The following is a 24,355-nucleotide window of genomic DNA, read 5'->3' as shown; positions in this document are numbered from 1 at the left end:
TCTAGAGAGCCTGTGAGAACCGGGCACGTCTGTCTGATGAGGGAGGAGGGGCCCTGACCCATGAACCCAAAAGACGAGGGTACACTGTATTGGGACCCCAAAGCCTGGACCCCCGTTGCAGCCCTCACGCATGTCTCCCACGAACACTCCTCCTCCAGGCCCTTCTGGGGCTGGAAGAGGAGAAGGGGAAGGATCTAGGAATTCTGTCCTGCATGCAGGGCTCTAAAAACCCACGGGGTGGTGCAAACTTTCCCTCGCGGGGCGGGGCGGGGGGGGGCCGGATTAACAAGTTCAGCCGCTGCTGTGGTTCCCTTTGGAGTCAGGAGGACTGGCCTGCCTCAGGTGAGCTCTACAAGGCAAGCTGGCAAGGGATTGGGGGGGGGGGGTGCCAGCCGCACGGCTAACTGGGCTCAGATCTCGCGCTTCTGAGCACCTGGCCAGTGTTTCTAGCGCTCCAGGAACAGCGCCCACCTTCTCTTCCCTCTGAGCTTGGCATGAGCTAAGGAGTGGCCACTGTTACTTGAACACGTACTCACAGCCCGAAACTTCACCCAACCCCCAGCCCACCCCATCCCACACACTTCAGGCCCTCCGGCCTCTGCTTCACGTCACATCACTCCCAGTTCAAGCCTCTCTCACATCCCAGGGCCTCTGCGTATGCTGGTCCGTCCATCCTTCAGCCTGTAATGCCACCTCCCACTCGGTTAATAGAAGTTCTGTCGTTTAGGGTCCAGTTCAAACGCTGCCACGTGCTCAAATCTATCTGCTCTCCTCCTGCCCCCCCCTCAGACTCCAACCTGTTTCCTGAGTGTGTCCTCACACTGTTGCCCCCTTCCCTTTCTTGTAACAGGGCTCCTGTGCTGTCCCCTTGCACTAGATGGTAAGGTCCTCCAAGTCAGGGATCAAATCTCCCAGGCGCCAGGGGACGATTTCTGGAATCCACATGTCCATCCAGTACACATTGATCGAGCACTTCGACAGCCCAGGACCTGGTGGGATCTGGACTTCCCAACTGTTTCCCTTTCTTAGCCCCCATCCTCCTGTCTAGGTCTCTCCCCACCTCTCCCTTGGGGAGACCACAGAAGCCACCTGTACTGTTTGCCCTTCATGCCTGGGAGAGCGTCTCCACCCTTCAGACCCCTGGCCCCGCCTACTCTTCTGGGCAGACCCAGTGTCCTCTGTTATCTCCAGCCACAGCACCCAGGATATGGCTTCCAGTGGGGTGTCTGGCCATTTCTTCACAGAGGCCCCAAGGCTGAAGTTCCCCAGTCACCAGGGCCCAATCTGGCTTCCCACTTTCCTGGCCACTTGGCCTCTACTCCAAGCAAGTAACTTCTCCTCCCAGGGAGAGGTGCTCAGATTCTCACGGGGAGCAGGAACTCAGAGGCCCACGGCAGAGGTCCTGCTGGGAGCCCAGGAAGCTCCTTTCTTGGGGGGACTGAGTGACACTGATTGAAGGGCAGGGGCTCTAAGCTCTCTTTCCCTTTTTGGGGACCTAGAGCTTGACTAGTCGGAGACTCCAGGGGGCCAGTCCTCGAACGCGCGCCCCTGCGGCAAGCGCTCTACCCACCCAAACGCCGGGCCCCTCAGAGAGCAAAGACGAGCAGGGCACCGCCCCAAGTCCTCTCCCGGGGCCAGGCTCCGCACAGGAACCCGCAGCGCACAAGCTAGGACTTCGCTGGTATCTGCACCCCCTCCTCCTGCTCGAACCCGAGCCACCCCAAACCCGCGGCCACAGCCACCAAGTCCCGCTCCAACTCGGCAAGTAGCGGGCAGCGAGGGCCGCGCAGAGGGGCAGCGGCGGGGAGAGGCCGGCGGTACCTGTCAGCAGCTCTATCTTGTGTCCCAGCACCTTCATGTCTGCGCCCCGCGCTCAGCCGAGCAGGGGAGAGGAGCGCGGGAGGCGAGGAGGGAAACAGCAGGAGAGCGAGAAGTGAAGCAGGAAGAGCAACCGGGAGCCGGGAGAGCTCTCGCCGCCCCCCACGTCGCGCTCCCCCCTCCAAACAGGTTTAAAAAAATCCACCAATTGCACGGCCGCGCACCCCTCAAAGGCGCCCGCCGCCACCTGGTCCGGGTGAACTCCGGGAGGCTGAGAGAGCGCGCGGGGTGGGTGCGGATGACACTCTGGGAGGCGGCGGGTGTGGGCCCCTGTGCCGCCGCCCGAACAGAGAGGCCCGGCCGCCCCCGATGTCGCGATCAGGGAGGCGCGGGCGGCCGCGGGGCCGTGGCCCTGGGGGTCCGCGCCTCTGGCCGGGAAGGCGAGGAGGAAGAGCCCGAGCGGGGCGGAGTGGGCTGAGGGGGTGGGTGCCGCCCTCGTAGGCGAAGTGTGGCCCGGCGACAAGGCGGCCCGCTCGCGGGGGCTGCGCCGGGGCGGGGGGCCGGCCGCGGCCGCAGTGGCTGGGGAATGGGGGGAGATGGGTCTCGGGGCGCCGCCGACTCACCTAGGGTGAGGCGAGCAAGACAGACGCGCAGGCGGGGAGCCGGGCCTCTGCGCTGCTGCAGCCAACGCGCGGGTGCAGGTGCAGGCAGCGCCCGGCCCCTCTGCAGAGCCGCCGCTGCTGGGGGCGGGGGCCGGGCCGGGGGTGGTGCGCCGCGGGGGGCGTGCCCACGAGGGCGCGGGGAGCGTGGGCGCTCGGCCCGGGTGCTGGGCCGGGCCTGGGGTCTGGACCCGGGAGGCGGTTCTGCGCACTCGGCTTCCGCCTCCCGCTGCGGCTGGAGTGCCCAGTGGGCTGGCGAGCTAGACCCCCGGACACCCGAACCTAGCGGAGACCCCGGGTCGATCGGCCTGCTCCTCACCTCCTGCAGGCGCCCGGAGGAAGGGTCCCCCGCTGCTCGGAGTGCGCCGGGGGCGGTGGGAGGCCCCGCCCGCGCCGCCAGTCCCCTGGTAGCCGCGTGGCGTCGGGCTCCCGCGGGAGGGAGCGGTCTCTGCCCCAGTCTTTGTTTAGATTCCCCAGGAGCCTGGAGGAGACAGCACCCCCTCCCCCGTCCCTGTCGCCAGCTGGGAGCTGCTGGGGAAAAGCCCTTGGGGGTTGGGAAGAGCCAGGCGCTGAGGGGGATTTGGGTCGTCGTCCCCCGTTTTCAGAGCCCTAGGGTTTCCTTGGGGAACTCATGCGGGAGTGATTCCAGCCAGAGGTGTTCTGGGCCCTTGCCCCGCCCCCTCCCCCCGAATGTGGCGAGGTCCCTGCTCTCCCCCATTCACCCTCCATTATCTGAGCGAGCAGGAAAGGGAACTGGGGACCCCTTTTGTGCTCAGGCTCACTCTGGTCAGGCCCAGTGACGTTGCTCTCACACCTGTTACCCCAAAAGAGGGAACACCAAAGTCCCTGGATGGAGTCCTACTGTAGGGTGAATGGAAATGTGATGACCTGAAAAAATTTACTTGGGCAAGACAGCTCAAGAGGAGGGCTCCTGGAGACAGGGGTTCTATTCAGGCTCTGCCACTGACCTTGGGCGGGGCTCTGCCCCTCCCGATTCCAGCCTTTCCGGTGCAGAGTGACTGTGTTGGACCAGGTCATCTGGGAGGTCCGGGATGGTGCCGGCTGAGACGTCAAAGGATCCTTCAGTGCGTCTCCCCCTTCACTGAACCTTTAAGTGGGCTGGTTTGTAATGAGGTCCCAGCTTTCCCTCGGCTCCAGGCTTCCGTGAAAGCTACTATGACTTTGAATTAACCGACTCTGCAACGTTTAGGAAGCTGGTAAGATTTGGTGGCCCCAGATGGGGTGCACATTCCTGCTTGGGGTGCAGTATATAAACTGCACAGAAGGCAGCAAGCTTGGGTCCTCCTTACAACTCTGGGGCTCACCTTGGGGAAATTCTTGCCTCTCAGTTTCCTCCTTTGTAAAGGGATGATGAGGGGAGGTGGTGACAGAGTAAACCTCTACATCCAAAACGTCCAGGAAACTGGTTCTACATATGCAAGCCTGGAACCGGTCCTTAAGAGTACAGGCTGGTTCTATAATTTCCCGGCCGTATGACTTACTCTCTCTGAGGCTTCATGTTATACTCTGTAAAACTGGGATAATGCTGACCTCAGAGGGCTCCTAAGAATTAAATGATGGCATAAAATGCTTAGCATAGTGCCAGACACATGGATGAAGTGCTCAATAAACAGTCCTTGTGATTACTGAGGATAAAACTGTTATTATTGCATTATAGATTCTTTCAGGCTTTTCTGAATTCTATCCTTTCCAATAATTTCAGGCCTGGTTATTGAATAAAACTAACTGTTGATGTTCTAGTAACGTAATTCATGAGGCCTAGCCTGTTCTGAATTGGAATACAGGCCCCAGGAGGATGTAAAAGGCTGCCTAATGAGAGCTTTGACACTGTGACACATCTGCACACAGACAGATCTGTGTGTGGAATGGTGTCTGCCATAGACTTGAACTAATGCAGACAAATCCATCTGGTTTAGATAATTCATGAACCCCAAGTGGGCATTTGTGTGTGGGGGGTTAGGTTGAAGATTTAAACCCCTAAAAAATAAAGCTTTAATAGATGATGAAGCAATGTGATTCTGAGAACACTACCAGGGAGCACTCCTACCAGGGAGCTATTGCATCAAGAAAAGGTGCTTAGGGGACTTCCCTGGTGGCGCAGTGGTTAAGAATCCGCCTGCCAATGCAGGGGACACGGGTTCCAGCCCTGGTCTGGGAATATCCCACATGCCGCGGAGCAACTAAGCCCATGTGCCACAACTACTGAAGCCCTTGTGCCTACAGCCCGTGCTCCACAACAAGAGAAGCCACCACAATGAGAAGCCCTCGCACCGCAACGAAGAGTAGGCCCCGCTCACTGCAACTAGAGAAAGCCCGCGTGCAGTAACAAGACCCGACATGGCCATAAATAAATAAATTTATTTTTTAAAAAAAGGTGCTTAGGACTTCCCTGGTGACGCAGTGGTTAAGAATCCGCCTGCCAATGCAGGGGACACGGTTTGATCCCTGGCCCGGGAAGATCCCACATGCTGTGGAGCAACTAAGCCTGTGCGCCACAACTACTCAGCCTGCACTCTAGAGCCCGCGTGCCACAACTACTGAAGCCCGCACGCCTAGAGCCCATGCTCCACAACAAGAGAAGCCACCGCAATGACAAGCCCACGCACCGCAACGAAGAGTAGCCCCTGCTTGCCACAACTAGAGAAAGCCTGCATGCAGCAACGAAGACCCAACACAGCCAAAAATAAATAAATTTATTAAAAAAAAAAAAGAAAGAAAAGGTGCTCATGGGATAGGCAGGGAGGGAGGCCCTGACCCCTTCTGGAGGAGTCAGTCATGCTGGGCAGAAGAGTCCCAGCTGAGTGAGCAGAAGCACACGCTCTCAGTTCCTTCTGCTCCGGGGCTCTTCTTCATCCCTTTGAGGGAGGCAGGGTGTTTGGGGGCAGGCTGGGTGGCAGGGTTTTTAACAGAGGAAAGCCAAGCGTGGCAGATGGCCAAGCTGTTGGCTGGGACGGGGGGGGGGGGGCTCCAAGTCACATCCCTCAAGCCTTGCTCCTCATTACCTGAAAGATGCTGCTAAAGTTGTGGCCCTCTCTGGACTTCCCTTTTCCCATTTGTAAACCAGGGAGGAGACTGGCCTGTACCTCAGCTAGAGACGAGACCCAGCCTGTCTGAACATCTCTTTGGGCCTTCATTTCCCCATCCGGAAACTCAGGCTACCGAATCAGTCTGGGTGACTGCAGGAAACAGAAACCTACTGTCTGATTTAAGCAAAACAGGGTTTGTTAAAAGGATGACGGGCAGCCCTCAGGACCTCAGGAGCCAGGCCCAACCCTGTAGCATTGGTCTGGGGTCAAAACCACTGCTGCCATCCCCGGGAACAGATGCTGCAGCCAGCACCGCCCCTGGGCAGGGACACGGGGTGCTGGCATCAGGACCATGGCTGCCTCTGAAGCCAGAGGGGCTGCTGCTGCCACTGCCACACTGTCACCAGAATGGACTTGGTTTGGTCTCGGCTTGTTCGTGTCACCAGTTTCTAATTCACAGTCAGGAATGTGATGTCTGATTGGAGATGCCTGTAAAAGGCACTCTGTCGAAGCTTCAAGGGAGGCTGGGAAAAATGTGTTTTCAGTTCCTCTAGTAGGAGGTGGACTCTGCCTCATAGGAAGGGCATGTCAGATGCTGATGGCCAAAAGAGTGGCCAGTGCCCACTTCAGATAATAATGGACTTGTTGTGAAACTGCTGTGAGATGACACACATGGGCACTTAACTCGGAGCCTGGCATGGAGGAAACACACCATCCCGGGTCACTGAGAGTCATATCACACTGCAAGTCTACAGTGTCAAGTGATAATATTCCTACATCCTTTACTCTTTGATTTTTCAGCAGGTGAAAGACAAAAGGACCTTGAGAAAAGTATGGCTTGCTGCCCTTCCAGATGCAGAGGCAGCTCCGGTCCCTTTGCCAGGAGGACAGGTGACTGGGTTTTTCCACTGTGGTGATGAATTGGGCTGAGTCACCGTTCCTCTCCAGTCCCCTTGTGACCGTGACTGGGAGCAAGTGAAAAGCAGCAGCAGGTGGGGTCAGGGGTGCAGGGGAGCCTGGGGCCATTGAATCTCCCTCTGTTAGCAGGGGGAGGTTGAGCAGGAACTGTCCCCCTGTCCCCACAAACACTCCCCTCACTAATGATGAGTAAGATGGCCTCAGGGAGAGAAGAGAGGATCCTTTCTCTTCTTTTATAGGCTTGGTTGAGTGCCTCTTTGGTGCCAAGCCCTGTGCTGAGTGCACTGGAGAACCAGAGCAGACCAGGCACTGACCTTGCCTTTCAGGTTTGTGCCCCAATGGAGGAAACCACCTCAGAGTGCCATAATCTGGGTACTGGGCGGACTCTGCTAACATGTGCAATTGAGGTTACCGTGCAGTACACGGGGGGCCTGGAGCGGTCAGCAAGGGCTTCATGGAGGTAGGGGCATCTGAGCCTGCAGAGAGGTAGAAGGTCAGCAGATGGAGATAGAAGAGAGGGTGTTCGGGGGAGAGCATCCATCCATCCTACAGTGGGTCAGCTAGGCCCCATGCTAAGCTCAGGGAGGCACAGAGCTGAGCATGTTGCAGCCCTGCCCTCTGACAGGAGCTCGTGCATTTAGGTGGAGAAGGCTGGGTGTGCGTGAGCAGATGGTGAGGAAGCTGGAATGAGCAAGTAGGCAGCGGTGAGTGTCTGGTCTCAGGCTGCCTCTGGAATTTCACCAGCCACCAGATTATCTGCTCCCCGCTCCTGGGCCACCCTGGACCACACAGTGGCTATGTTGCCACCCCCTTTCTCCCATAACATGTTAAGACCCTCCCCCTTCAGTGCCTGCCCTTTGCTCTCCAGGAGACTCCAGACACCCCAATCTGTCCTCCCCGATCCAAGAGGACAGCAGAACCTCCTCCCCGTCCCTTTGAGAATGCCCTTCCACCTCCCCTGGAAGCTCTACGACACATGGAGCCCCAGTATGTGCTGAGTCCAGGCAAGGGGTAGGTCTGATAATATATTTTTAAAATTCCAATAGTCATATATGCTCAATGCAGAAAACTCAATGCAGAGGAAAAATTAAAATCACTCATAATTCCATTGCCTAAAGATAACCAGTGTTAACATATTAACATTGGGACAGAGGGGAGGGGTATGTCCTTCAGCATTTGTGTGTGTGTGTGTGTGTGTGTGTGTGTGTGTGTGTGTCCGTGTGTGTGTGTGTGTGTGTGTGTTTCCCCCCAAGGAATCATACTGCACATATTTTTGCCACTCAATCTTTTTTCACTTGCCAGTATATCGTGAACATTTACCCTGATAAAAACTATTCTTCCGCAATGTAATAATAATAGCTGCACTGTACTGTGTGGATGCTTCATTATTTTCTTAGCCGATCCCATGTTGGGCATTTAGGATGTTTCCAATTTTGCATTGTTGGAAACAGTGTTGCTAGCAATTTACCCCAAGATGCTGCTTTGCCCACATCTCTTGGATGACCTCCTAAGGCCACTCTGCAGCCTCCCTTTGCCTGGGTGCTTGGTCTCTGATCTCCGCCAATGCCAGCCCATCCATCCTTGAAAGGAGACCTGTGTGTGGTGTCCCGATTGGCTTCGCACCTATGCAGGTTCTTGGGGGAATCTCGGAGAAGGAGTGGAGTGGTTGCCAGCCCCACCTTCCCAATTGTGCTAATTTCACTTTAAAGCCTGAGTTTTTTTGATCTTGTATGTGTAAGGTGTTACCACTGGAGGAAACTTAGTTAAGGGTACACAGGACCTCTCTCTATTATTTTGCAACTTCCTGTAAATCTATAATTATTTCAAATAAAAAGCTAAAAAAACAAACACACCCAAGGCAGTCCTGAAGGGAACTATTTGGCCCCAGATTCAGAAATGTTTTTTTTTTTTTTTCTTTTGCAGTACCGGGCCTCTCACTGCTGTGGCCTCTCCTGTTGCGGAGCACAGGCTCCAGATGCACAGGCTCAGCGGCCATGGCTCACGGGCCCAGCCGCTCCACAGCATGTGGAATCTTCCTGGACCGGGGCACGAACCTGTGTCCCCTGCATTGGCAGGTGGACTCTCAACCACTGCGCCACCAGGGAAGCCCAGGAATGTTTTTAAGTCCACACTTTGTCACAAGGTCCAGAGCTAAGAGTTCCCTGTCTCAGTTTCCCCTGAAGGACAGGAAGTGTTCCAGGGAAAGACAGCTCTCCTGGCGGGTGCTGGGTGGCCCTCCAGGCTTTCCTTGATCCTAACTCTGCTGCTGGCCCCAGTCGTGAGCCTGAGGGACCTGATCAACCCCACTTTCAGCGGGAAGGGAGGACCAAGAGGTCAGGGAGGAGGCACAGCTTTCCCTGGGCCCCAGGGAGCTCTTACGTAGACGTGAATTTGCAGAAAGCAGACGAAAAGCTAAGATTTGCTCTTTGGAGGAGAGCTAAGCCATTCTCCTTCCAAAGCGGACACACGTGTCTGGAGAAGCCTTTGTCCTGCAGTTCTGGAGAGAATGGCCCCCTTTCTACAGGGTGATTGTCCCAGCCCCACCCCAGGCCTGAGCTAAAGCCATGCCCAGAGTTGGGGTGCCATGCCCCAGACCTAGGGCGGACCCTATGGTAGGCTGCCCCGGGCACACCTCCCTCTCTGGGGGCTGCAGTTCCTCAGCACCACAATGACAGGATTGGGTTGAATCAGAGGTTCCAACCAAGTTTCCAGACAATAGAAACTGAGGAACCGACAGAGGATGCTGTGTTGAGGGTCCCCAAGACCACCCTCAAGCTTGATGATTTGCTAGAAGGGCTCATAAAACTCAGAAAAGCCATTTCCTTCATGGTTACCATTTACTGCAGCGAAAGGACACGGATCAAATCAGTAAAGAGGAAGGGTGCACGAGTGGAGTCCAGGAGACACCAGGCGCAAGCTTCCAGTGCCCCTCCCAGTGGAGTCGCACAGGGGCACAGTCAATGCTTCCAGCACTGATGTGTGATAACACAAGCAGAGTACCAACCGCGGAACGCTCACCTGAGCCTTGGAGTGCAGGGTTTTTACTGAGAGTCGGTCACATAGGCATGCAGCACCTGCGCAACTGACCTAAGCTACTCAGTCTCCAGGCCCCCAGAAGTCAAACTGACACAGTGTGGCCCAGGGCCTCGGGCCTCCAACACAGGCTTTCCCCAGAGGTCACACTGTGAGTGTTAACTATCTGGTCAGACCCATACAGTGTGGCCCAAGGCCTGAAACACACACAAACACTCCCGCCAGGCAGCAGGAGCACCAAGGACTAGTCCTTTCTTTGGAAAGTCCAGGATTCGAGCAATCCAAGCCTGCTGAGCTAACCCCTTGCTGCACAGATACCAATCATTTATTTTGCCACAAGCACACGCACACTGTCGTCTATTATCACCATGATTTCATAAAAGAAAAGAAGTTTAGCTCCAAGAAGGTAGTCCGGACATCATGATGTGATAGGGGTTAGCGCTCCCCAAGAGAAAACAGGTGGCCCTACATTGTTGGCTTTGAAGATGAGGGAAGGGGCCAGGAGCCACCAGTGTATACCAAGACTCTGACATATATGCTTTTCTTGTTTGTCCACACAGCTTTGTCCCCAGTCAAGGAACAGATAGGCTGAGAAGCTCCCTCTGGCTCCTGCGTTAGCTCTGGGTCGGGTGTCCCCGCTCTTGGGTAGGACCAGGCTTTGCTGAGGGTGGGAGGGCTCAGTCTGGGACCCTCCTTAAGTGTCCAAGCCAGTTTGTCCTTTGTTTTCTTGCGCCTTGCTGCTGTTGCAGCTTATCCTGGGAAAGAGACGAGCCTGTTCTTTTTAACAAATGCCCTGGCCCCTGCCCTGGCCCTTACCTCAGGCTCCAGGCACCCCTAGTTCAAACTCTAGGGTAGACCAGATGTTCTTCTAAGGTCCCACTTCATCTCGTTTCCTCGTGGTCCAGCCTCCATGCATGGAGCTGAGCCATCAAAGGCCTGGGCTGTTGGCCTGATCGGGCCTTGAGATGGGGAGTCAGAACAGCCTTGGGTTTCACCATCTACTACCTGGGTGACCTCGGATAAGTTTCACCCACTTGCAGAATTTCCTCCTCTCTCCAACAGGTCTAATTATATAGCTGTGAGGAGTTAGTGAGTTGCTAACTGAAGAGCCCTCAGCTCAGGGCCCAGCACCTAGTAGGGGGCCACTGATGAGTGGCTGTTAGGACAATGAATTTTGTGGTTCCAGGTACAAAGTGTGGGGGTAGGTGGGATCCTCGAGATGAGTACAGTGGGTGCAGTACTGCCTTGGAGCTGGGTGTTTAGAAGCCAGGAGGTCTTTCTGGCCTCTGGACTTTGGGAGTGGGAGCACAACTCATGTACACAGCAGGAAGAGACCTGGTGGGCTATTGGGGTATCATGAGGATCGAGAGGCCTGTTCACCACAGGGCCTTTGCACGTGCATTCTTTCTGCCCAGGGACCCCTTCCTTCCACTTCCTACACTTCCCTGGGCTAATCCTGCTCATCCCTGGGGGTGTCAATTTAGACTTCACCTGACTCCCTGATTCCCTGACTGCCTTCCTCTGTGCTTCCATCATACCACATTCTCAATAATAATACCAATAATAATAGTCTGCCATTTAAGAAACCCTTACTATATGCCAGGCATAGTGCTAAGAGCATTACCTACATACGTTATCTCATTTGAATCTCCCAACATTTGGAGAGAGAGCTATAGTTATATTTTTCTGATTTTACAGATGAAGAAACAGGTTCAGAGAAGTGAAGTAACTGGCTCAGCTGTACAGTGGTTGTCTGTGTGCCGGTCCATCTCCGCCCTGGACTATGAGCTTCCTGAGAGCAGGGACTGTGTCTTGTTGGCTGTTAAGCCTCAGCATCCAGCACTGGGCCTGGTACTTACGATGAGCTCAGTAGGTGGGAGCCCTCCACCAATATCTGTTGAATAAATGAGTGAGTGAGTGAATGACTGCAAAGTACCAATGCAGCACTTGGCTCACCGTGAATGATCTGTGGTCACATACGTCAGCGTCCTCATCCCTGGAACCTGTGAATATGTTACATTACTGGGCACAGGGGAATGAAGGCTGCAGATGAAGTGAAGTTGCTTCTCAGCTGACTTGAAAGGAAGGAGATGGTCCTGGATTATCTGAGTGGGTCCGATGTAATCACATGGATCCTTCAAAGCGGGAGAGGGAGGCAGGAGAGAACCAGAGAGACGGCAGCATGAGGACTTGGCTTGGTGGCACTGCTAGCTTTGAAGATGGAGGAAAGGGCCGTACGCCAGGGAAAGCAGATGGTCTCTAGAGGCTGGAAAAAGCAAGGAAATGGATTCTCCTCTAGAACCTCCAAAAGGAATGCAGCCCTGCCAACATCCTGATTTTAGCCCAGGGAGACCCATTCCAGACTCTGGGCCTCCAGATCTATAAGAAAATTTATTTGTATGTTTTAAGCCACTAATGTGGTAATTTTTCACATCAGCAATAAAAACCAGTACGGTGCCCAATGCCTGACGCTGAGGAGCACACCTAGGTCACTTATTAAATGACTGTTGAGCTGAATTAGATTATTACTGTATGCACCCCACTCACTATCAGGAAAGACATACGAGAAAAAAGTATTTTTGTATATTCTGGATTTACTACATCAGCGGCGTAATCGGGAGGTCTCAAGTCTCAGGATGGGTTAGAGTTTGATCCTAGCCATTGGCTTGGCAGGCTGGGCTGAGTGGGGTCACAGAGAATGACATGAGGGGCCTTCTAGGGGAAGGGAGCCCCAGGGTGTGAGTGAGCAGTGCTGCTGGGCAGGTTGAGTCAGCATCCTGGACTGCCCATGGCCTCAGGCCTGAGGATGCCATCTTTGGGTGAACGCCTGCTGCTTCCATAAGCAGAAGGGACACCATGCACTGAGTCTGTACCTCTGCTGGCAGGTCCTAACAGCTGTTAGTCGGCTCAGGCTGCTATAACAAAATACCATAACTGGGTGGCTTATAAACAGTTCTAGAGGCTGGAAGTCTGCGATCAGGGTGCCAGCATGGTCAGGTCCTGGGGAGGACCCTCTCCCAGGTTGCAGACAGCTGTTTTCTCACTGTGTCCTCACATGGGGCAGGAGGAGGTGGAACAGAGCGAGCCCTCTGGGATCCTTTTATAAGGGCACTAATCCCACTTCTGAACACCCCACCCTCATAACCTAATCACCTCTCAAAGGCCCCCAACTCCAAATACCATCACATTGGCAGGGGGGCATTAGGATTTCAATATATGAATTTGGGGGACACAAACATTCCGTCCATAACAAGCCCTACTGTGTAAGTACCATGATGATACCAATCCACCAGAGGAGAGAATAGCCAGCTCTTGTGTCTTTCTCCACTGTGCTGGGCACTGTACAAGGCATCCTTAACTGGTTCGGCCCTCATAATGATTCCATGTGATGGGTGCCATCGTTATTCCCATTTTACAGATTAGGAAACTGAGGTCTAGAAAGGTAAAGTTACTGCCAGTAATTGGGCCTAAACAAAGGCAGGGGGGCTCCAGGGTCTCTATTCTTACCCACTGCGCTCTACTGCCTCTAGATGGAATAACGATTGTAAGAGCAATAAGACCACCTCACATTTAGATAAGACCTTTCTGTTCACACTCATTTGCATCCTCTTTTCTCTTGTTATCCTCACAGTGGCCAGTCATTATGATTAGTACCCCTGGCTTACATTTTGGGAAACAGCTCATGAGACGGAGGTCCCAGCCTTCCTCAATTCAAAGCAAGGGTGGGATTCCTTCCTGGGTCTCCTGGCTCCAAATCCAGAGTCTCTCTCTTCCACCAGCTCCTGCCTCACCCTGATGCATTATTTATGGCCCATTACTTACCTCCTGTAGGCACCCAGATGCTGCCTGCTAGAGCTGTGACCTTGCTGCATCCCATGGCGAGGACCAAGGACCTCGCTCTCCTCTCTCCCCTCCCCCTCGAAGCCTCTCTGGGTCTTGGCAGGCCCCTGGGGTGTGGCACAGCCAGTCCCCTCTGCTGACTTGTGAGCACTTTCCTCTTTGCCAAGGCAGTCAACACATCCAGTGAGCTCCCGGCTTCCTGAGAAAAGCAGCGGCAGCTGCACAGTCCAAACTCACCATCCCCTTATCACAGCCCTGGCTCGAATCACCAGTGTGTGTGTGCACGGGAGGATGGTGTGTGTATGTGCATGTGTGTGCATGTGTGTCATGAGAGGAGGGCATGTGTTTATGTTATATATGGAGCAGGAGAGGGGCATGGATTTAAGAGCTCACAGTTGAACACGTTTGAGTTGCCTCTTCTGGGTCTTGTAGCCAAAAGCTAAGTCACCGTGGCAACTGGGAAGTGGTGCTTAGGTCAAGAGCTAAGGCTGGGGGGATTCCCTGGTGGTGAAGTGGTTAAGAATCCGCCTGCCAATGCAGGGGACACGGGTTCAAGCCCTGGTCCGGGAAGATCCCACATGCCGCGGAGCAACTAAGCCTGTGTGCCACAACTACTGAGCCTGCACTCTACAGACTGCGAGCCACAACTACTGAGCCTGCGTGCCACAACTACTGAAGCCCCCGAGCCTAGAGCCTGTGCTCTGCAAGAAGAGAAGCCACGCGCAATGAAGAGTAGCCCCTGCTCGCCGTAACTAGAGAAAGCCCACGTGCAGCAACGAAGACCCAACGCAGCCAAAAAAAATTTTTTTAATTTTTAATAAATTTAAAAAAAGAGCTAAGGCTGGGAGCAGGATCCCCAAGGCCCCTGGAGCCCACAGCCTTAGAGCTGTGAGACATTGAGCAAGTTGCTTAATCTCTCTGTCCTTATTTGCCTCCTTGTTTACTTCCCTGAGTGGAGGATTAGACGAGAATTCCTGTGAAGCAACTAGCGCAGGGCCTGAGGGACAGCGAACGCTGATACACACCTTTTGACCAGGCACCCTATCCTGCCTTCCTCTAGGCAAGGAAGGACTAATTTGGATCACAAACTCTTGGGAGGAAGGGCACCTGGGGACGGGGAAGGAGAAGCAGAAGCTAAAGTCTTGCAGACCCGACTGGTTGGTGTCTAGGCAGCAGCTGGGTCACCTTCAGCTCAGTTTCCATGTCCGTAAAATGGTCAATAGCTGAAGTTAATAGTTGCTTAACATCATGGCTGGCGCCATGGAATTCTGGAAGATGAGAATGAAAACTCCAGGAAATTACTTCTTGTACATTTTCCCTTTTCCTCAGAATTTAAGGCTTTTGGTACATGTTAGCACATAAAACCAGAGGGCAGGCATTTGTTTCTCCTCCTCGATTTTAAACTCAAAACTCCCAGGTCCTGAGTGATTAGCTGAAGTTTCTCAGAATCATCTGGAGACTCTGTGACCCACACAGCCCCTAAGCCTTGACTCCGGGACCCTGGTTAGGAGGGACCAGAGGCACCAACGAATCTGTGACTTTAATAATCTTCCTCAACGATTCCAAAGCAGGTGGCCCACTGTGAGAAATTAGACACCAATCCACCGGCTGGGGATTTTTCCAGATGCCCATGGAAGGAGTCCTTTCAGAGTCCTGTTTCCTTGTCCTCCATCCTAGGACCCTGAGAATGGAACGAGTGGGCTTCCCCAAACCTCACCACCTCCCACTTCCTCCAGTTTAGCATTGCTGGTATCTGTAGCTTGATTAATTAATTAATTAATTCTGTAGCTTAATTAATCACCGTAACTATTCTTGGACCCAGGACAACTGACGTTTGTTCTGTGGATGCCCCTCCCTGGAAGCACAGGGGAGTGAGCAAAGCTGGATCCCAGCAAAGTCTTCCCCAGACTTGGGAGCCCAACTTGAAGAGCCTGCCCTTGAACTCCTGCCTATTGAATTGAAAAGGACACACACTGGGTAGCTGCCACATACAGACCTTGGGCCACAGAATGAGGTGCAGGGAGCAGGCCTGACAATGCCCTGTGGACTAGAGCAGAACTGCCCCAGCCAGCATGCAGACCCCTGAGCAAGAAAAGCAAACACTTGTGGTGGTAAGCCCCTGAATTTGTGGGTGGTTTGTTACACAGCATTATTGCAGCCATAGCTGACTAGTTCACCAGGATCAATCTATTTTTTTCAGAGGCTCTTGAGGCTAACTTTGCCTGCTTTAATCTTGCTGTATGATTCCTTGCCTATAGTGAATCAGCAAGTCTGGTTCTAAGGTTCCAAGTCATTTTGGTGACGCTGGTGGTGCTTTGTCCCCTCCTACTCCAGAACTGGCTATGAACCTCTTCCATCTCATTCATCCTAGGAGCAACCACAGGAATCACCTGCAAGCATTAACTGCTGACCACAGACTGCTAATCCATCTGAAATGTTCTATATATTTGTCACCATAATCCTATGAACTAGTAACTGAGATTATCCCCATTTTATAGATGAGAAGATCAAAGCTTGGGGAAATTCACTAGCAATCTTACTGCTGGTAAGTGGTGGACAGAGACTCTAGCCCAGATCTCCAAGCCTGTGCTCTTCACGCCTCTTCCCAAGAGCTTCCTCATGTTGGTGGAAATGCCTATTTTCCTGACACAGCCCCCTCCCCAAGCCCTCTTCCACACACCCTTCTCCAGGGCCACCTTCCAGCTTCAGGTCCCGCAGCCACTTCCCACTTGCAGTGAATATACTTGATCCCTGATGCCTGGAGTTAATTATTTCAAAAAGACATTTGGAAACTCAGCTCTGTGGGGTCTAATGTGTTCCTTTTTGCTAATTTAATAGCTCTATCTTTCAAAAATGAGTGTGCTTTTGAAACATGTTCACTGGACTGTCATTTCATTACCCTCCAGAGATATCTTCCCATTGTTGTTTTTTTCTTTGAACCCATGCTCACACCACCCCTGTGGATCTCAGAGCCGAGACCTGTGTTTTGTGACTGGGGTGTCTCCTTCCCACAGGTAAGGCCCTGACTGTCTGTGTGCCCAGGCTCAGCAATCAGGCAGAAAGACAGTCTGAAATCATGAAAAATCTAAAGTACTGGATCATTTTTAAAAGAGTCAGCTTGGGTTCTTACTGGCGCATTCTGTCCACCAAATGCTAAAATGGTTATTTCTGGGTAGTGGATTTTAAGGAAGTTTCTAGTTTCTTCTTTACCCATCTCTTATCTGTTTTACTTTTCATTGTTTTTAATTTACAAAAGCATGTATAATTTTAATAATAAAATAGAATTAAAAATAATATGCATGCAATAAGAGGAAACTGACCCTTCTGGCAAAGTGTCAAGGCAAGTCTGGCTTTTATGAATTTGTTAAATGAACTTTTATAAACTTGTCAAATGACCTTTTATGAATTTATTAAAGCCACTCCGAGAAGCAGACCTCTCTCTGAAAATGAGTAGAACTCTGTGCAAAGAGGGAAAACGAGACCCAGGCTAACAATTATGTTTGTAAAATAATTTTTGTGTTTCTGCCTGCCAATGCAGGGGACACGGGTTCAACCCCTGGTCTGGGAGGATCCCACATGCCACTGAGCGACGGGGCCTGTGCGCCACAACTACTGAGCCTGTGCTCTGGAGCCCATGAGCCACAACTACTGAGCCCACGTGCCACAACTGCTGAAGCCCACACACCTAGAGCCCGTGCTCCACAACAAAAGAAGCCACCACAATGAGAGGCCTGTGCACTGCAACGAAGGGAAGCCCCTGCCAGCCACAACTACTGAGCCCACGTGCCACAACTGCTGAAGCCCATGCACCTAGAGCCCGTGCTCCACAACAAGAGAAGCCACCACAATGAGAGGCCTGTGCACCGTAACGAAGGGAAGCCCCCATTCGCCGCAACTAAAGAAAGCCCACGTGCAGCAATGGAGACCCAACGCAGCCCAAAATAAGTAAATAAATAAATAAATTTTTAAAAAATGGGATGGAACCTGAGTTTTTAAAACGTTAACTTTATTGTTTGTTAAATCTTAGATACTGTTCTTCTTTACCCTTGGGCATGATTTGACTTAAATTTGCAAATCGACTGAAGGGTAGATCTGTTTCTATAGGTTTTCACTTAACAGACACGAATTGAGTTTTGCCCAATGCCAGGCAGTTCTAGGTTCACAGGCTTCAGTAAGGGGCAGGGATGGATCCCCAGCCTTGAGCAGCCACTGCTCTGGGAGAAGGCAGTGGTGCCAGCACTCACACAGCTGGATAAGTGCTCTGGGAGGACACAAGGGAAGCCCAGCAAGAGGCAATTCTTTTCTCTCCCTGAGAAAAATCAAGGAAGGCTTCTCAGAGGAGGTAACTGACACATTGAAGTTACCAGGAGGAGCAGGTGACATTCCAGGAGGAGAAGGAAGACATTCCAGGCAAAGAGAAGAGGAGGTACAAACTCTCCTGGGGGTAGTGGTTGTAGAAAGGCTAGAATTGTGTTCATGAAATAGCAAGTTGCTGGCTGTGACTACAACTTAGAGTATATAATGTGTGTGTTTGTTGTATGTTGAAGAGCCTTGAATGATGGGCTAAGCAGTTTATCTGGTTGGCGATGGGGAGCTATTAAAAAGTCTTGAACAGGGAAGTGGCATGATCACATTTGCCTTTTAGAATGGCTGCTCAATGGACGTATCCAGGAAGGTCCACGTGGGCAACAGAAGCCACGTTAACCATATGAATGGAGAAAATTTAATGTAAATAATTACCTAGGTCAGAATGGCCATCATCAAAGAGTCCACACACAATAAATGCTGGAGAGGGTGTGGAGAAAAGGGGACCCTCCTACACTGCGGGTAGGAATGTACATCGGTGCCACCACTATGGAGAACAGTATGGAGGTTCCTCAAAAAAACTAAAAATAGAGTTACCATATGATCCAGCAATCCCACTCCTGGGCATATATCTGGAAAAGATGAAAACTCTAATTCAAAAAGATTCATGTACACCAATGTTCAAAGCAGCACTATTCACAATCTCCAAGACATAGAAACAACCTAAATGTCCACTGACAGATGAATGGATAAAGAAGATGTGGGGTATATATATATATATGTATATATATACACACAATGGAATACTACTCAGCCATTAAAAAGAATGAAATATTGCCATTTGCAGCAACATGGATGGGCCTAGAGAATATCATACAAAGTGAAGTAAGTCAGACAGAGAAAGACAAATATGATATCATTTAGATGTGGATCTAAAAAAATACAAATCAACTCACTTACAAAACAGAAACAGAGTCACAGACATAGAAAACATATTTATGGTTACCAAAGGGGAAGGGATAAATTAGGAGTAATAGATACACACCACTATATATAAAATAGATAAACAACAAGGACAACTGCATAGCACATGGAACTATAGTCAATATCTTGTAATAACCTATAATGGAAAAGAATCTAAAGCCATACACCTGAAAACTAATACAATACTGTAATTCAACTACAGTTTAATGAATAAAATTTTAAAAAAGAAAAAATAATTACCTAGATATATTTATCCATCTATCCATCCCTCTATCCATCCATCAATCCACCTTATTTTTTAATGTATTTCAAAGCAAATTACAGGCATCACTGCACTCCCCTAAATACTTCAGCACACTTGTCATTCATTAATGTTCAATTTTTTTGTTTTTAATCAAATTTATATCCAATGAAAGGCGAAAATCCTAAGTACACATTTGCTGAATTTTGACAAATGAATACACCTGTGTAACCCAAACTACAATCAAAATATGAGACCTTACCATTACCCTAGAAAATTCCTTCATGGCCCTCCTCAGGCAATCCTTGCCTCCATCCTCCAAGAGACAACCACTGTTCTGATTTTTTCCCCACCATTTTCAGCATCATTGACATTTTGGTCCAAATAATTCTTTGTTCTTGGGGGCTGTCCTGTGCATGACTTAGCCTGTCCTAGAATTTCGTATAAATGGAATATACTCTTTTTCGTTTGGCTTTTCCTACTTAACATGTTTATGAGATTCATCCATATTATCGTGTTTTTTTTTTTTTGAGGCTTACAATGATCTTTATTTTTTTATTTTTATTGGAGTATAGTTGATTTACAATGTTGTGTTAGCTTCAGGTGTACAGCAAAGTGAATCAGTTATACATATACATATATCCACTCTTTTTTTTCATCCATGTTAGCTTGTGTATCGTTGTTTGTTCCTTTTATTGCCAAGTAGTTGTTCCTTTTTTATTGGCAAGTAGTATTCCATTATAAACCACAGTTTGTTTATCCATTCTCCTGTTGATGGACATTGGGGCCATTTCTAGTTTTTGGTTATTATGAAAAAAAGCTGCTATGAACATTTTTTTGCAATTTTTTTTTTTTTGGTGAGCATTATGCTTTCATTTCTCCTAGCTAAAGAGCTAAGAGGACTTTCTGGGTCATTGTGTAGGTGTATAATTAGATCTATCAGATAACACTCTTCCCTCTTCCTAAGTGGGTTTGAACCATTGTACATCAATCTCCCCGGGGCAGGTACCAACCAGAATAGCCTCTACACCCCAGAGCCCGTTGAAATGATTCAAACTAGCCAATCCTAAGCCTGCTTACCTTGCATCACTGCCTCTTTCCCATAGACCACGGTAAAGGCTCTTCCCCACGCTTTCCTCCCGCTCCTTCTCCCTCCCTGGTGCTTCCCCGTGTGGCCCCGTGTGGCATGGCACAGTGTGACCCCTCCTCTTGGGATCTGGGAGTCACAAATTATCTTTTCAATGGCAATCATCTCTTGATCTGTTGGCCTTACCATATCTGAATGATAATAAAATCTACATTTTAAAACAATGAGCAAAAAAGATTCTATCTTTCTTTTCACTAACCTCTAACTCAACTCAGCATTTCCCTTAATTATAGCTGTAGGCAACAAACCATAGTCATCTCAGCAGTATTAGTGTCTTTGCTGCACGAGAAATCACAGATTTTTTTATAAATTTATTTATTTTTTAAATTTTTGGCTGCACACGGGCTTTCTCTAGTTGCGGTGAGCGGGGGCTACTCTTCATTGCTGTGCGCGGGCTTCTCATTGCGGTGGCTTCTCTTGTTGCGGAGCACAGACTCTAGGCACGCCGGCTTCAGTAGTTCTGGCTCGCGGGCTCAGTAGTTGTGGCTCACAGGCTTCAGTAGTTGTGGCTAGCGGGCTCTGGAGTGCAGGCTCTGTAATTGTGGCGCACGGGCTTAGTTGCTCCGCAGCAAGTAGGATCTTCTCGGACCAAGGCTCGAACCTGTGTCCTCTGCCTTGGCAGGCGGATTCTTAACCACTGCGCCACCAAGAAGTCCCTCACAGATATTTTCATATCACCGTAAGTGTTACAGATAACTTGAAACATTGTTTTTGTTCGTCACTACTTTGAAATTATGATAGTTAATAAGCCTGTAGCAGGATGGGGAGCTCAACAGGAGGGTCCTGAACAACCCAGTCTAGGATCCAAGCACCAGCTGGCCTCCTGTGAATCAAGGAGAAAAACCCAGGACCTCAACCTAAAGAAAGTGAGCAGCCCCACAGGTAATCCAGAGGGGTGGCAGGATGGTTCACTAGACCAGCCAAGGGCACAGCCCTGAGACCACAGGCCACTGATTGGCAGTGTCCTGCAGTTTTGTACTGAGTGTCCCGGCAGCTCAGGACATACAGGTATACCTGGTTTTATTGTGTGTTGTTTTACTGCACTTTGCAGACATCGCATTTTATACAGATTGAAGGTTTGTGGCAACCCTGCATTGAGCAAGTCTATAGGTTCCATTTTTCTAACAGCATTTGCTCGCCTCATGCTTCTGTCATGTTTCAGTAATTCTTGCAATATTGTAACATTAAATAATTTAAACATTTAAATTAAACATTACGATAAATAACACACCACTGTATAGTGTAAACATAACTTTTACATGCACTAGGAAACAAAAGAAGTCTTGTGACTTGCTTTATTGCGATATTCACTTCATTGCAGTGGTTTGGAACTGAATTCATAACATCCTCGAGCTATGCCGGTATTTCCTGGGATATAGAAGATATACATGATGATTTTGAGTGAATAACCTAACATATAATTAAATAGCAGTAAATATCAAGTTAAGTCTTTCCTTTCAGTGCTGAGTACGCAAAGAGGAAGTCTCTGCTCGGTGCTGGCTGTCTTTAATGCCTCTCTAGCTCTGGCTAATCCTTTTGAGCAAAGAGCCCAGCCTCAGGCTTAGAATCACTGCATCTGGATTGTACATGTATTTGCCATAGTGGTATACTTAAGTTAAAAAAGGGGGTACTTTAAAGAAAAATGTTAAGTAGATAACAGTCAGGTGGCATGCAAATATGGCAGAAATCTGACGAATTTGAGGCACATTTTGCCAACTGATGTCCCAAGGCCTTTTGAGATCTTAGGAAATTCCCTATATAATAACCATCTCTATACTCTGCCCCTCTGTGAGGTCTGCTCATTAACTCATTCATATCTATGGAAGAACCAGTTTATTAAGCACCTCTGGGTGCCAGACCCTGCCCCTCCCCACATGCACGCAGAATTCCATCTCCTGCTCAGGTCGCCTTCTCTCCAGAAATGTGCCTTTCCCTGCCCCTCTTTTAATCTAAGAATCCCGTTCCTGGATGAGTTGAAAGTGCTCGCTCAGGGGTCAGTGAATCTGCATGGAGCTATGGCCATTGCAGGCTGTCAGGGTGGGGAGTTGAAAACCTCTAACCTCAGGGTCCCTAGAGTGATAGGTGAGGCTCTTACCCCTTGGGGTACCCAAGGAGTAACCAGTCTGCCTGTGAGGCACTCTCAAAAAAGAAGGGGAGGGCTTCCCTGGTGGCACAGTGGTTGAGAGTCTGCCTGCTAACGCAGGGGACACGGGTTCGAGCCCTGGTCTGGGAGGATCCCACATGCCGTGGAGCAACTAGGCCCGTGAGCCACAACTACTGAGCCTGCGCGTCTGGAGCCTGTGCTCCGCAACAAGACAGGCCGCCATAGTGAGAGGCCCACGCACCGCGATGAAGAGTGGCCCCCGCTTGCCACAACTAGAGAAAGCCCTCGCACAGAAACGAAGACGCAACACAGCAAAAATAAATAAATAAATGAATAAACTCCTAAAAAAAAAAGAAGGGGAAAGGTCAGACTTTATCTGGTATCCACAAAGCCACTTAGATGAGAAGCCCTACTGCCTACATCTGACATTCGCCAACGCTAACCACAAATCGGCATCTTATCAGTTACCCCTCACCAACCGTGTGTAACCAAGTACAACCTGGAGACACTGTTGTCTTGGTTCATTCTCCATTTTCATAAATCTGCAATTGCTTTGGGTACGTATGTGTATTGGAAGAGTTGTACATGGCAGAAACCTAATTTAATCTGGCTTATACAAGGCAATTTAAAAGAAAAGAGGTAATTAATTTACTTATTGAACTGAGAGGTGTGGGGATGCAGCTATTTCAGGCATGGCTAACCCAAGACTCACATGCTGTCAGGCCTCAGTTTCCGCCCGTCTCTGGTTCTTGCTTCCCTTGTGTTTGCTTCAGTTTGGGGCTCTGTCTAGCGGCCAGATGGAGACAGGAAGTGGTCCCTACCTCCTCTCTGGTTTCAGGTCTGGCAGGAGCTCAGGGGCGTCTAGGGTTGTGACCAGGGCCCCCGGCTTGGTCACGTGCCTGCCTGCTCCTGGGAGCCAGTGATTGGCTCAGGGTGAGGGGATCCCTCACTCTTCCCCAGGAACTGGGCCTGACGTCAGCTTCTCTGGGACAACGTGAACCAGAGGGATGGTTCCCCAGACAACAATAGGGGTATAGTTACCAGAGGGGCTGAGAATGGATGTTGGCAGAAAAAAAAGATGTTCTTGGCTTCATAGAGATGCTAAATGGAGCCAGGGTTGGAGCAGGGGTGGTTGATTCTACAGCTTGACTTCTAAGCCTCCCTGGCCTGTGTCCTGCCTGTATCCCAGAGCCCCTCACAGAGCCTGGCAAACAACAGGCACTTAATTCCTGTGCATTGTCTGAATTTCTTGTTGCTGTGCTTGCACACCTGCCTGTTGGGACACCTTGTTTCTCTGGACAGGCATCCGTTGCCTGGCCTCTCACCCTCCAGAAACTGAATCCTATTCTCACGTGTGAGCCCCTCCCAGTGTCTTCTTTTGCAGCAGACCTCAGTCTGAAGTGAAACATCAGGAAAGAATCCAGCCTATTGTGTTATGAACACACACGTATACATTTGCGTACCCAGTGAGTTCCTGACGCATCCCTTCAACCTGGGTTGGGGGAGGGGCTGGAGGCTTTAAAATGTCAGATCCTGGGGAGCTGGGAGCCATGCAGAGATTTCCCTTGGAGCAAGGTATGTGGGAACAGTGACCTGGCACAGACCCTTGCCAGCTCAGGGCTGCGCATGGGGAGTGTGGTACCAAGTGGCTGATAAGCTGGGGGCTCAGTTCCTTGGAAGCAATCAGGCAATGCGGTGTCAGTCATCAGCCCTGGAGAACCTGACGGTGGTGGGTGCAGCTCCCTGGCTGACTGGTGCCCAGCCCTGAACCTAATGATGGAAATGAACCAGAGGCTTCAGAAACACACTCTGTGCCTGGAGCTGCACCGTCTTAGCTCAGGATGACGTAACAAAATGCCATAAGACTGGGGGGCTCCCTATTAGCACGTGATGGATGAGTGGATGTTCAGTGGATGTGGCAGTGTGTGACTAAGAGGTCACTGGAATGGCAGGGGGGGTCCTGTGGGTTGGTGTAGGCCCTTCTCCAGCCACCCCGGAGAAGGCTCTGGGCTCCCTTGATCTGGAGGATGTCTTCCTCCCTTTCCTGTTTAGGTTGCTTGAGCCCCAAACTCTGGGCATGTCTTCATGGGAGGTGCTAGGTAGTCTGGTTCACACCACTTGCGAGTCTTGGCACCACTCGTGTGCTGGTTGTGGGGATGGGTGCTGGGTGGGGTTGGGTGGGTGCTGGTCTGGAGGGAAAGCAGCCGTGAGGGTGAGCCGAGTCCAAGGTCAGTCTTGCCAGCTGGCTCACCTGCCTGA

At 50.9% G+C, this 24,355-nt stretch overlaps 1 protein-coding gene and 1 long non-coding RNA gene across 8 annotated transcripts in view; one reads left to right on the top strand and one right to left on the bottom strand.

Moving 5' to 3' along the window:
• Positions 1–2,906, bottom strand: part of NDRG4 (NDRG family member 4) — a 42,307-nt gene extending 39,401 nt beyond the window's left edge. For 2 of the 7 annotated variants that reach the window (XM_067718267.1, XM_067718269.1), the window contains exon 1: positions 1,822–1,967. In XM_067718267.1, coding sequence (XP_067574368.1) covers positions 1,822–1,858 — 37 coding nt within the window. In that variant the 5' untranslated portion in view covers positions 1,859–1,967. Of the gene's footprint in view, positions 1–1,821; positions 1,968–2,441; positions 2,561–2,796 lie in introns of those variants that run through there. The other 5 variants (XM_067718272.1, XM_067718274.1, XM_067718270.1 and 2 more) reach the window with 5 other exon arrangements.
• On the top strand, positions 2,444–17,144 carry LOC137214446 (uncharacterized). The gene is made up of 5 exons (XR_010938911.1): positions 2,444–3,694; positions 6,326–6,415; positions 15,814–15,860; positions 16,222–16,329; positions 16,854–17,144. It is a non-coding gene; the product is annotated as an uncharacterized lncRNA (long non-coding RNA).
• Positions 17,145–24,355: the final 7,211 nt, after the last annotated feature.

Source organism: Pseudorca crassidens, chromosome 20 (assembly GCF_039906515.1).
Source record: "Pseudorca crassidens isolate mPseCra1 chromosome 20, mPseCra1.hap1, whole genome shotgun sequence".
Taxonomy (NCBI): Eukaryota; Metazoa; Chordata; class Mammalia; order Artiodactyla; family Delphinidae; genus Pseudorca; species Pseudorca crassidens.
Note: the sequence above shows the minus strand (reverse complement) of the source record. Positions and strands in the feature narration are given on the sequence as shown.